The following is a 12268-nucleotide window of genomic DNA, read 5'->3' on the forward strand; positions in this document are numbered from 1 at the left end:
GTGTAGCATTTTTAGATGAATATAATGGGAAAGTCTTTTTTTAGGAGTGGTCAGATAAGAGGCCTATGTGCAGCGGGGTATGTGTGTATCTCAGGCAGCTCAGATTTCATGCCACAGGCTCCAGTCATGCCTAACACAACCCAGTGTGATTGGGGAGTGCAGTGTGCTGGTCCCTGTCCTGCTGGTAAGTCAAAGGATTCAGAAATGAAACTAAAAGCACTCAATATGCACCACATTGTAATCATATTTGTATTGGCAGGCTTCTACTGCCCAAAGGGCACAGAGAAGCCTCAGTCCTGCCCTGCTAATACCATAAAGCAAACCCTTGGAGGTAGCAGCATACATGACTGTCTTCCCTGTCCACCAAGACACTGGTGCAAAGAGGGTAAAAGAATTATTCAAAATGATAAACATTCTGTTATTTAAGGAAGAGAGATATATAATGGAAAAGTGCTTTGTAAACTGGAATGTATGTTAATAAAACTTTACCCTAACCTTACATGCAGGAGATCCTGAGCTCTACATGTGTCCAGAAGGTCATTACTGTGACGGTATAATTGATTATGAGTCTGAGGGAAGGCCTGGACCAAGAAAGTGTCCTCAGTTTACCTACAGACCTACATCTGGTGCAGGAAGCAAAGGAGACTGTCTTCAGTGTCCAGCTGGAACTTTCTGCAATGCTACAGGTCAGATACAATTAGTTCAGTATAACGTCTTTAATATATAACTCTTTAGAAAAGATTAGAGACTGATTTATCCATAATTGTAATACAAAGTTTTTGTATTTTTGTATTGTACATTTTGCTAAGTGAACATCATCACATTATTTACTGCATATGAGTTACATTACATTTCGGATATGAATCCGTTCCAAGTATTAAGCAGCACATAAAATAGCACTTGATTTACCACATCCTATATTCTCTGACAGTTGCATTAAACCTAATAAAGCCATGGAATTAAATCATGGAATCATAATGTGTGCATGGGATGAAGGCTATTTTATTATGCATTACATTTGCGTGCATCAGCTACACTTACACTTCACTTTAAGGATTGTTTATACATGTGGTCTTGGAAATACTCAATGTCTCTAATTTAGATGCTGTCTTTCCCAGAATGCTCATTTCTTACTCATAACTCAGTAGCCTATTGTTTTTCAGGTCTGACTGATTTCTCCAGCTTCCCTTGCCCACCAGGTTATTGGTGCAGTGGAACGGGCTTGCCCGTTCTCTGCCCCGCTGGCACCTTCAGAACTCAACCGGGGGCAAATGCTTCCAGCCAGTGCCATCTCTGCGCTGCTGGTACATATTGCCCTGACCCTCGCCTCACAGGTCGGCCTAACGTTATAGGAATTCCTTGCAGAGCTTCTTACCAGTGCCCTATAGGTGGGTGTATATAAAATCTCGATACACTATTTGTATATAGTAATGTTCTACACTAAGTCTTTTAACAGGGTCAGTGGTGGAGGTTTTATGCAGGGCAGGTTCCTATTGCAGGCCACAGACTGGAGAACCCGCTCCATGCCCTGCAGGATATCAGTGCCCTGAAGGCTCACACACCTACAACACACCTCAGCAAATGTATACAGAAATATAAAATAGTATACAAAATATATATTTTTATTTTCTTTTAATGGAAATTTTCAGAAGTGTAACATTTTGTATTCATGTTTTGTATTCACTTTCTTTGGCAGGTGTAAATATCCATATTACTGCCCAGTTAACACCTCAAACATGCTGTTGTGTGGTGGTGGCTTTATGCCCCGTAATGCCAGTGGCTTAAGAATTTCTCATGAGAGCAGCTGCATAATGTGTGAAGCAGGAACCTACAGGCCCAGTGGCTCTCCTCACCTCCGCTGCCTTGCATGTCCCCCAGGCTACCACTGCCCTCCAGGTAAGTCTTTTCAGTGTACAGGAATAAGAATTTTTGGTTTGCAAAAAAAAAACAACAACTATGATGCAACCATGAATAATAATGACCTATCCCTCAGGCACTGATGACTACACTAGTCAGCCATGTCCAGTTGGATATGTTTGTCCATGGGGCTCAGCCAGTCCTGTTTCATGTCCACCAGGCAGCTATAGTAACAGCACCAAGGCTGAGCTCATTGAAGAATGCCACCCTTGCCCTTCAGGCACATTCAACCACTTGTATGCTCAGAAAGCCTGTTTCCCATGTGGTAGCTCTTCTATATCATCACAAGGTGACCTCATTAACACCAACAGTATGATAATGCAGAATCTATTCCATTCAGCAAGTCCTGTCCACATTATGATGACTTACAATGGTATTTTTGTCCAGGAGCATCCTCATGCATGTGCATAGGCAAAAACAGGGCATTCCAGCACTCTGATGGCTCCTGTGTGTGTAAAGCTGGTTATGTCTTCTACAATGAACTGGATTTCAAAAGTTCCAGTGGTGACAGTGCGCTAGACTGTCAACCAGAGGTAGTTGCTTACTCAGTCACTTACCTAGAGTTTAGAGAGGATGTGGACAGTAAGTGTCTTTTTGCCGCTATCCATCTAATACACACAGGATATGCTATGGGTGTATACTTCTGACAAATAATTTATTATGGTTACACAATCATGATACTGTTGTAGATTATTTTTTTAAAAGGGTCAGACTGTATAGATTTAGCATTTAAATTAATCTCCATGGAGTTGATGGTTCAGTCATGTGCAGGAAATTGTCTCATTCTGGTAACATTCTGTACATAAGTTGTGAGTGGGTGTGGATTGCAATGGTTTAAGTGGAAGTGTGTGTATATATATATATATATATAGTGTGCTCCCAATCCAATCGGATCCAGCAATGTATCCGATATACACTGATCAGGCATAACATTTTCACCATCTGTAGTATTATGTATTATGCAGGTCCCCCTTTTGCTGCCAAAGCAGTCCTGACCCGTCATGCACTGTGTATTCTGACATCTTTCTATCAGAACCAGCATTAACTTCTTCAGCAAATTGTGTAACAGTAGCTTGTCTGTTGGATCAGACCACACAGGCCAGCCTTCGCTCCTCACATGCATCACTGGGCTTTGACCACCCATGACCCATGGCTGGTTCATGACTGTTGGACCACTTTTGATAGATACTGACCACTGTAGACCAGGAACACCCCACAAGAGCTGCAGTTTTGGAGATGCTCTGATCCAGTGGTCTAGCCATCACAATTTGGCCCTTTGTCGAACTTACGCTTGCCAATTTTTCCTGCTTCTAACACATCAACTTTGAGGGCAAAATGTTCACTTGCTGCCTAATATATCCCACCCACTAACAGGTGCCATGATGAGGAGATCGTCAGTGTTCTTCACGTCACCTCGTTCTGCTTAGAATTTTATGGCTGATCGGTGTAGCTTGGCAGGGAGCTATAAAATATTCATCTGAACGACTGCATTATTTTATAAATCAATAATAAAAGATATGACAAAAGTGTGTGGTTCCTAAAGGTGAACAAACGCTGTGGAACCGGACAAGTGAGACTGGCTTCATCACAAGACTGTGTCAGACCCTCTAAATACTCATGCAGTATTACTTGTGGACCTCATGGAGGGAGTCTGGATGCAAGCTTGGGCATGTGAGTTCACTAAATTAATGGTGTTGGATTAAATACGGCACAATACAGTACAGTAAACACAGTGTAGCTGGTCAGTTTTACAGAAAAGTGAATGAGCTTGCAGAGGTTATGACATCCTTTTACAGAATTTGGTAATTAACTCTAGTGCATGTGGAGCACTGTAAAAGAGCTTATTGTCTGTTTCTCTGCAGTTGTCACTGTGAGATGTATGTCTCTGTGGAGGAGCTGTGTAACTCCTCATGCTTGTCTGCACTGCCTGTGCTATCTGCCAGACTGGCTCCAAATGGACAGCTGGTGCTCAGGATCAAAGCGACGGATGAAAGCAAAATCTGGAGCAGAGTGAGTGTTGTGTGTATGTGTGTATGTTCTATGCTCTTTTTTCTTCCCCCAACCGTGCCAGCTTACTAATACATATTGATAGCCAAGATCGTTTCTGTCCTCGATGTGAGATGTATTGTTTCTCTTTTTAGAACATGATGAATTTACTGGGTCCTGACAGACATATCAGCAGCTTCGGAAAGATCCACTTTGTCCAGTTTTCTCCAGATGGAGTGTTTGGTTGGATTTTAAAGGATCCTGTACTTATTGACATCTTTTTATCTGGTACGTCAGATAAACATTTCATGACCCAGTTTATTTTTTTATTATAACATATATGCATCTTATACTTTTATTATTTGTGTTCTTGAATGTAAAAACTGTGGACTAGTAAAAACATAGTGATCACCGTCTGTTTGGAAGCTTACCGGATGTCTGATATTTAATCATATTTCTCAACAGAACCATTTGAAATTCTGGATGGACATCCAAGAAAGCGAAGAGACACCCATGAGCTAGGATTACTGATCTCAGGGCCTTTGCCTCGCATTCCCAACCCCATAGCTTGCCTTTCCCCCAATGACATGCTCATCTTTCAGCTTACCATCAACTACACAGGTAGAGTATTTTTAGAAACAATTTCTCCTTAAGTATTTATGAACGAGTGTATACATATATAGTGAGTAACATCACTTTATCGATTATGAATTCAGACCGTCTCCTCAGCCATTTTCCAGTCTATCAAAAGAACCATCTGTTCAGCAGTAACCCTACTTGGGACTTTGGTGCATTCAGACAACTGGAACGCCTTGTCAAACATTCCCAATTTAATTCTACCAGGTACTCCTTTATATGCAAATGTTTAAATGTCTTGTTTTATTCATGGCTTTGTGGGTATCCCAAAGATCCAGGCCGCCTCTTTAATTTTTATACGAACTTTATTCAATTATGAATAACTTTCACATGCTTATGGATCCTGGTCAACATTTCTTTTTGTATATACAAGTCCAGTAAAAAAAAGGCCAGTCATTACAAAGGTTTATGACTTTCAATTCACTTTGTTAATCATGTGAAGTATACATAATCTCTAATATTAGCATTGATGCTGTGGGTTTCTTCACCACCTGGCCTGCCTGATTCATCCTGACTTCGTCTCGCAGGTTTTTGCATTTAAATCTTCTCATGCTGTGAATTATCTCACACGGAAATGCTAAAAATATGCACTCCCCAAAACTCCCATATCTAACCACTTGTTTTGGTGAATAATCTTACCTCGATCCTGAAGATTTGTACACCCCAAGAACTTCTGTTAATCATATACGAATCAGTGGGTGTAAATATAAAGACTCCAATGTCCATTCTGAACATCCTTCCGGGTTTTAATCAGGTCATCTAGACCTAAATAATGCAAATTCTTATTTTTCAGATTTGCACATGTATTCATGGAGCCAGGGAAGTATGTGTTCCTGGACAATGCAGTGCCAGACTGGAGCCTGATAGTTGTAGTGAAAGAGGAGGGCACTGATTGTGATCCTACTGCAGCTGCCTTTCAGCCCACCTCTCCAGCACAGCTGGTGCGACATAGGATTGTCAGACATCAGCGCCTCAACCTGCTGCCTGACTGGGGCACCATTGGAGGTGTGTGTGCATAGCATGGTCTAGTAAAATTACATTCAGAGTCATAGCCTTAGTACATGAAGATTCCATAGTTGACTTGTACTATAGGCAGCAATGGCTGCAACACTGGAGTTCACATGTTCCTTCATGAGAGGTTGAGTTTCTTAATGGGCAAGGCTTCACTGATACACTAAAAGGCCCAAAGTTAAAGGACACCTTACCGGCACACCCATAGCCTTTCACACTCTGTGCACAATAATCTAGAGGTTTCACTGGAACTAAGAGACTTAAGCCTGTTTTATCATTAAACTGCCCCAGTGCACAATGTGAGCTCCATTAAGACATGGTTTGCCAGAGTTAAAGTGAAAGAACTCTACCAGCCTGTGCTTTGACCTTAACTCTGCTAAATCTTTTGATATGATTTGAAATGGGCAAATTTGCATAAGGCCCATAGCCATGCTCCAAAATTTAGTGGCAAGCCTCCTCGGAAGAGTGGAGACTGTTACAGCAGTAAAGATGATACCCTCTCTGCCTTTAGTTTAGGAATGCACAGGTGTGATGGTCAGGCAGCAACATCATTAACATTTGGCAGATGCTTTTATGTAGACAAACTTACATTTATAAAACTGAGTAGTCAAAGGTTAAAGGCCTTGCTCAGAGGGTCAGCAACGGCCAATTGGTAGGACTAGGACTTGAACTCATGACCTTCCAGGCAGAGCTACCAATTCCCACACTATTTTCCCTTTAATTTTTGCCCATTTATTGTATTTTGCCTTAGTGTATAATATGTTCCCAAACAGTAGCTGCACCATCAACATGGAAAATTGATCAAAACCCTCTAATGTATGTATTAACAAAATATTCCTTTTTGAACTTTACCTACAGGGGTATTGGCACTGATGCTGATACTAATAGTGGTGTTGACTCTGTCTGCCCTGCTACTGAGACCTAATCACAACAACCTCATTGCTAAAGGCAGACCTAAGCCTAAATGGCGCAGCTTAGGAGACCCTGCTGTTCCTGTAGCATATGTCTACAATGGAGAGTGGTGAGTCAGCGGTCAAGGTAACTGTATAACCCTGAGTTATTTGTGCACACTAAATGATGTTTTTTTTTGTTTGTTTTTCTTGTCCCACAGCATGGATAGCACTCTACTGGGATTAAGGGGAGTGGGTGAGGGTGCAGAAGAAGAAGAACCTGCTTTGTGCAAAGGTGACCACCACTCAATTAATTAAACACAATCCATATTCAAGCCTCATGACTTTTTAATTAAAATCTGTATTAAACCAACACCTCAAGGATTCAAGAATATGTTCATGGAGCTGGAAGGCTTCAATGTGAAAACATTGTACGACAAATTAGAGGACCAGAATTTACATCTGGCATCACAGCTGGCTAAGCATCGCAAAGATACACAGGAGTTCTTCAGGAATATCTGTCAGCAGACTGACATGCTGCGGGTGAGAACCATGGGTTCCTTTCTTATACACAATATGAAAATGTAATTTGTTTTGTTTTTTGGCTTTTTGATTACAATGTACTTTTTAGGATGTTTTGGAGAATATGGAGCCCTCAAAACTGAACCAGTGGAAAAAAATGATAGAGAGTAATGCGCAAGCTAAGAAGGAATCAGTTTCTGGTATGAACTACAAGATTAATGACTGTTAAGTTTGAGCTGGTAAGGGGTCAGTAGTCGATATTTGTGTGTATGTGTATGTCACAGTGGAGTCTTCCATGGGCTTGATGGAGGCTCTGCTGAAGTCTTTAGAAGCTGTGTTGTTTAGACTGAACAGAGAGGTGTGGCATCAACAGCAACAACAACACAGAGAAAGCAGAGAGAGTCAAATCCACACCAGAAACACCCAGGTTAGCTAAAGTAAAAGATAGTGTATCTTCTGTTCAGTGTGATTTGCTTTGTGTTTCGATTTCTAACCAGTCTGTCTGCAACCCATTAGATTTCTTCAACTGACATGAGTGACCTGAAAGCCCGGTCAGATACAAAAGCAGATTCTTCTGGCCCAGGTGGGAGGAAATGTCTCTCAGTTCCTCCTTTGAGCACAGTACCTTGTGTAAGTGAAGAGGATCTGGCCAAGCTGGTGGCTCTCACACCTCTCACCAGAACTCTGCAGGACATACAGCAGTCTCTGCAAGAACTCAGCCACAAGGCTAGGGAAGGTACAAGTATGACTTTTTAATAAATATTAAAACAAACAAATATTAGACTGTTAAACTCCTAAAGATATCCTATATTCTAATTATTTAGCAAAATAGTCAAACATTCTGCATATACATCGAATATATATGCACTAGGAAAAGACATTTATATAACAATAAAATTGGAACTAAAACAAAGAAAATAACATGGCACTGTTGCCATGGGAACCACAATGCAAAATTGTGATGGCTATGCATTTGACTAAGGAAATGAAGAAGGTTCAGACTATAAAATCTTAACGTTGACCTGTGTCTTCCAGGTTCTTCTCCAGCAATTCCAGATGACCCTGCAGACTGGACATCGGCACAGCTGATTCCTGTTGCTCTCGACAACCTTTCTCCAGGGCACTTTGCAGTGTTCCTGTTTGGTTGCCATGTCGTTCGTCTGCTGAGCCGAGTCTGCTCCTTCCCTCCCGTCATGCTGCTACTGGCTAAAGCTCTTCCAGTCACATGCACTGATTCTCTGCTGGTCTGCTGCAACAAAGAGTTTTACTACGACATTTCCAACCAGATCCTGTATATCCTCGAGAGCAAGCTTCAAAATGCTGGCCAATTTATCTCAGTTCTTGTACATTCTATGGCCTATATTAGCTCAGGTGAGTATTTAAAGGTCATCATATTATCAAATGTCTCACTGACCAAGTCATGACTTTTAACAGTATAGCTGTATAAATGAAAGATATCACAATTCAACTTTTTCTTTTCTGAAACCTAGAGCATCGGCCAATATCAATACAAATCCAATGAAAATACTTATCTTTAAAATATTTATATTTTAAATTATATATACAAAAGACAAAAAATTATATATACACAAAACAGCAAGACAAGAGTAAAGCGTTTTTATTATTATTATATTAACTCTTTGACACAAAAAACACTTACACTGCCAAAATACTAATCAAATAAAGAATAAATTATAAGTGTAATGAAATCTAATCTAATGAAAAAATTCTAAACTTCTACAAGATATTGAAGTGCAATGTGTTCAATTATTTTAAATTCTATAAGTTTTACTGTAGCATGGGAGTGACAAGATGGACAGGATTAGGAACGAGTACATCAGAGCGAGCTCATGTTGGACGTTTGGGGGACAAAGTTAGGGAGGCCAGATTAAGATGGTTTGGACATATCCAGAGGAGGGAGAGTGAGTATATCGGTAGGAGAATGTTGGACATGGAGCTGCCAGACAGGAGGCAAAGAGGAGGTATATGGATGTAATAATGAGGATATGAAGCTAGTGGGTGCAAGTGTTGAGGATGCAGAAGATAGGGATAGGTGGGGAGAGATGATTTCCTGTGGCGACCCCTGAAGGGAAAAGCCGAAAGAAGAAGAAGAAGTTTTACTGTAGCTATTGGGTTCCCCCAGTTTCAGTAAAGATTTTAAATGGCCATGCTAAAAAATCTGAAATCTACTTCCAGGCTCTGCTCCACAAGATTTCACCGGTGCTCTCCACACAGCTATATCTGCCCTGAGTATGCAGTTATTCCATCTCTCCTTCACTCTGGAGCAGCAGGAATGCACGGTATCATCACTCAACACATATGTCAATACTGTAAACTCACCTCTAGACCTTTGTAATGATCCTCAGCATGCTTACAGATTAAGGAGGAGAACCCAGATGTTGTCTTTGGAACAATAGTGGAGGACTTCCTCAGTGTTAAAGTTCCACCAGAAACTCAATTCTCCCAAACTCTATTGGCAGAAAGGTTTGTTCTAAATCTTATTTATATACAGAAAATGAACATGAACATGTGTCAGATATTCAAGTTTTCTATCTAATCATAGATTGCAGAAGTATAAGTACTTCAAAGTGGAGCATATACTTCATGAACAGAAAGCCTTTTCAGCATGCAGATCTGCAGAAGGTAAGAAATTATATCTGATTAAAGCTACAAGAATGAAATAAAACCATAGAACAGGTTTGATGTTAGTTATTCTTTGTTCCAGATACTGGTCACATGAGCTGTAAAGCTGTAGAGCAGGTAAGGCTTCTGTGTACTGGATATACAACCCCTTTTTAATGATTTATTGATTTTGTAAAACAGCTTAGTGAAATTTTATGTACAACCTGGCTTTTCCCTAAGTGACTGTGATTCACCGTGGGTTCATGTGTTGTATGTGCTCTTACGCTGAGTCACCCTGTTAACGGTCAAGTTCTTTTCAGTCTTTCAGCTGTGCTTTGCTATTTTTGGCCTTAACGTCTAGTCGGCTTTGATGATTGGCAAGCTCCTGTCTCTTATAGCCTTTGTATTTGCTTTTGTTCTCTCCACACTTGCTTCTTCTTTTCCACTTTTTCTCTTAGCATCCATCCAAACTCTCTGTGTTACTTAGCAAGTCTGCCTACTTTCATTTTAAAGAGTCTCTCCTTGCAGGAGCAAGCGTCGAGGTTAAAGCTTCAACAGCAGGACACAGTGGAACAGAGACTGAAGGAAATGAGAGACAGGCTGTCTAACTCTAGTGCAGCACAGAGAACTGTTTGTCAGGAAGAAAACCAACCCCAAACTACAGAACAAACACATCCAGACAGCCAGTCCATGAACAAACACACAGTCAAAGCAGCTGACAGGCAGGGAGTGGTCACTGAGCCATTCCTCAGCGATAAACAACACAGCAAACACAAGGAGGAGGCTGAGGAGGAAAAGGACATGACGGTTTAAATAATAAATTGTTAGCTGTAAATACATTTTTATCTCCCAAGCACTGATTTATACAGTTTTCAACAACTTGAGCGAAAAGTAGAATCGAAATTTAGAATTCTTTAGCAGTTTAGTAACTTTACTAAACTTTAGTAGTTTCTTTTTTCTGCTTTAATGACAGTGTGCACTCAAGCTCTTATGGACTGAACAGTTTTGTAAAACCTCATGATCTACGTTAGAGCTGATGATCGTCGCAGTGTTGCAGTCTAAACGTGCTTCAATGGATGGAATAAAACTCAAGGACCTTAAAGAATTCATTCACAAATTTACTTAAGTTTAAATAATGGCCTAGGAATGGTGCAGTATCGTGAATATTGAATAAAGACATTGAACCTTAAGTTTTGCAGTGTGGTCTGGGACTTCAGTATTTGTATGGTGACATGGGAAAACCCTGAAACTTCAATTATATATTACCACTTGGATAGAACCACTGGGAGACTATCACACCATCTCTGAACTGCTGTTGCATCTGTCAGCTTGCGACAGCAAGGGATTAGTGCTGAGTCTGTAATGAACACAGAAACTACACTGACCTATTAGTTCCTCAGGAGCGCTTGGTTGCTGTTGTAGACATCATTTACGTTATTGACTGTCCGGTGTCACCCAAATGAGGATGAGGTTCCCTTCTGAGCCTGGTTTCTCCCAAGGTTAATCATTTTTTTTCTCTATGTTTCTATACTTCTGTAAAGCTACTTTGAGACAATGTCCATTGTTAAAAGCGCTATACAAATAAATTGAATTGAATAATAAAATATGATAGTCATACAATAAAATATAATAAACATATAGTGAAATATAGTAGTTAAATGGATTTAATTTAAATGTACCTTTTGACTTACACTATATTGACAAAAGTTTTGGGACATCTACCTTTACATGCACATGAATGTAATATGGAGTTGGCCCACCCTTTACAGCTATAACAGCTTCAACTATACTGGGAAGGCTTTCCACAAGGTTTAGGCCAATTTTTGACCATTCCACTAGAAGCGCTTTTGTTAGGTCAGGCACTGATGTTGGACGAAAAGGCCTGGCTCGCAGTCTCCACTCTAATTCATCCCAAAGGTGTTCTATCAGGTTGAGGTCAGGACTCTGTGCAGGCCAGTCAAGTTCCTCCACACCAAACTCACTCATCCATGTCTTTATGGACCTTGCTTTGTGCACTGGTGTGCAGTCATGTTGAACAGGAAGGGGTCATCCCCAAACTGTTCCCACAATATTGGGAGCATGAAATTGTCCAAAATGTCTTGGTATGCTGAAGCATTAAGGGGCCAAGCCTAATCCCTGAAAAACAACACCTGAATTCAATTATTTGGAGGGGTGTCCTAAAACTTTTGGCAATGTAGTCTACATTCTGCATCTGCATAAAAAAAATGGACCGGTTTCCTGTCTTTACATTTAGTTCCTCCAAACCTAACCCACACAGCTGATCCAAAATTGTACACAATAAAAATTTGATTTATTTAAATAGGTCTCGTTATTAAAGATGAAAGCTTGGACCTCTCTCTCGGGAACAACGAGGCCCAACGAATCGAAACATGCTTGTGATTCTGTTTGTGGGTCAGCGTCTAGTCCCCTGTGATTCTTGTGTTGCATTTAATCAACACATGAAACAAGAGAACGTATGAAGATGCTTGCTTTAAATAGTCTTACATTCAAATGACCTAATATTCAAATCAACATGAAAAAAACAGTTAAGAATTGATGAGTTTATTAGTTCAGAATGATAAAGCTTATGGTAAAAGTCTAGGATTGACAGCCCACAGATTGTAGTTTTTATGCGTTATCTGTGTCATGTCATCACTAAGCTCATCCCCAGAGTCTGGCAAAGC

General features: G+C 40.4%; 2 protein-coding genes across 2 annotated transcripts; both read left to right on the forward strand.

Annotated features, from left to right (window-relative positions):
• Positions 1 to 523: 523 nt before the first annotated feature.
• Positions 524 to 3528, forward strand: LOC131367737 (multiple epidermal growth factor-like domains protein 6). The gene is made up of 7 exons (XM_058413211.1): positions 524 to 686; positions 1164 to 1388; positions 1457 to 1583; positions 1697 to 1896; positions 1994 to 2206; positions 2305 to 2499; positions 3461 to 3528. Exons 1-7 carry the CDS (start codon positions 524 to 526, stop codon positions 3526 to 3528), a joined length of 1191 nt encoding a protein of 396 aa, XP_058269194.1.
• si:ch211-286b4.4 (uncharacterized) lies at positions 2911 to 11043 on the forward strand. Its single transcript, XM_058413609.1, has 18 exons — positions 2911 to 3588; positions 3780 to 3927; positions 4059 to 4191; positions 4369 to 4524; positions 4620 to 4746; positions 5333 to 5544; positions 6409 to 6571; positions 6662 to 6735; positions 6823 to 6983; positions 7072 to 7162; positions 7247 to 7389; positions 7479 to 7698; positions 7998 to 8333; positions 9159 to 9262; positions 9340 to 9446; positions 9526 to 9605; positions 9688 to 9722; positions 10113 to 11043. The coding sequence occupies exons 2-18, from the start codon at positions 3793 to 3795 to the stop codon at positions 10395 to 10397; spliced, it is 2562 nt and encodes an 853-aa protein (XP_058269592.1). The 5' UTR covers positions 2911 to 3588; positions 3780 to 3792; the 3' UTR covers positions 10398 to 11043.
• Positions 11044 to 12268: the final 1225 nt, after the last annotated feature.

The sequence above is a fragment of the Hemibagrus wyckioides genome, linkage group LG17 (assembly GCF_019097595.1).
Source record: "Hemibagrus wyckioides isolate EC202008001 linkage group LG17, SWU_Hwy_1.0, whole genome shotgun sequence".
In the NCBI taxonomy this organism is placed as follows: domain Eukaryota; kingdom Metazoa; phylum Chordata; class Actinopteri; order Siluriformes; family Bagridae; genus Hemibagrus; species Hemibagrus wyckioides.

Bases quoted from the DNA above. Each gene is read 5' to 3' on its own strand.
- si:ch211-286b4.4 (XM_058413609.1), top strand. From the start codon at position 3,793: ATGTATGTCTCTGTGGAGGAGCTGTGTAACTCCTCATGCTTGTCTGCA. The intron at 5,545-6,408 runs GTGTGTGTGCAT...CTTTACCTACAG, and splicing joins TGACTGGGGCACCATTGGAG to GGGTATTGGCACTGATGCTG. The intron at 6,984-7,071 runs GTGAGAACCATG...TGTACTTTTTAG, and splicing joins AGCAGACTGACATGCTGCGG to GATGTTTTGGAGAATATGGA.
- LOC131367737 (XM_058413211.1), top strand. From the start codon at position 524: ATGTGTCCAGAAGGTCATTACTGTGACGGTATAATTGATTATGAGTCT. The intron at 1,389-1,456 runs GTGGGTGTATAT...GTCTTTTAACAG, and splicing joins TTCTTACCAGTGCCCTATAG to GGTCAGTGGTGGAGGTTTTA. The intron at 2,500-3,460 runs GTAAGTGTCTTT...TGGTTCCTAAAG, and splicing joins GTTTAGAGAGGATGTGGACA to GTGAACAAACGCTGTGGAAC.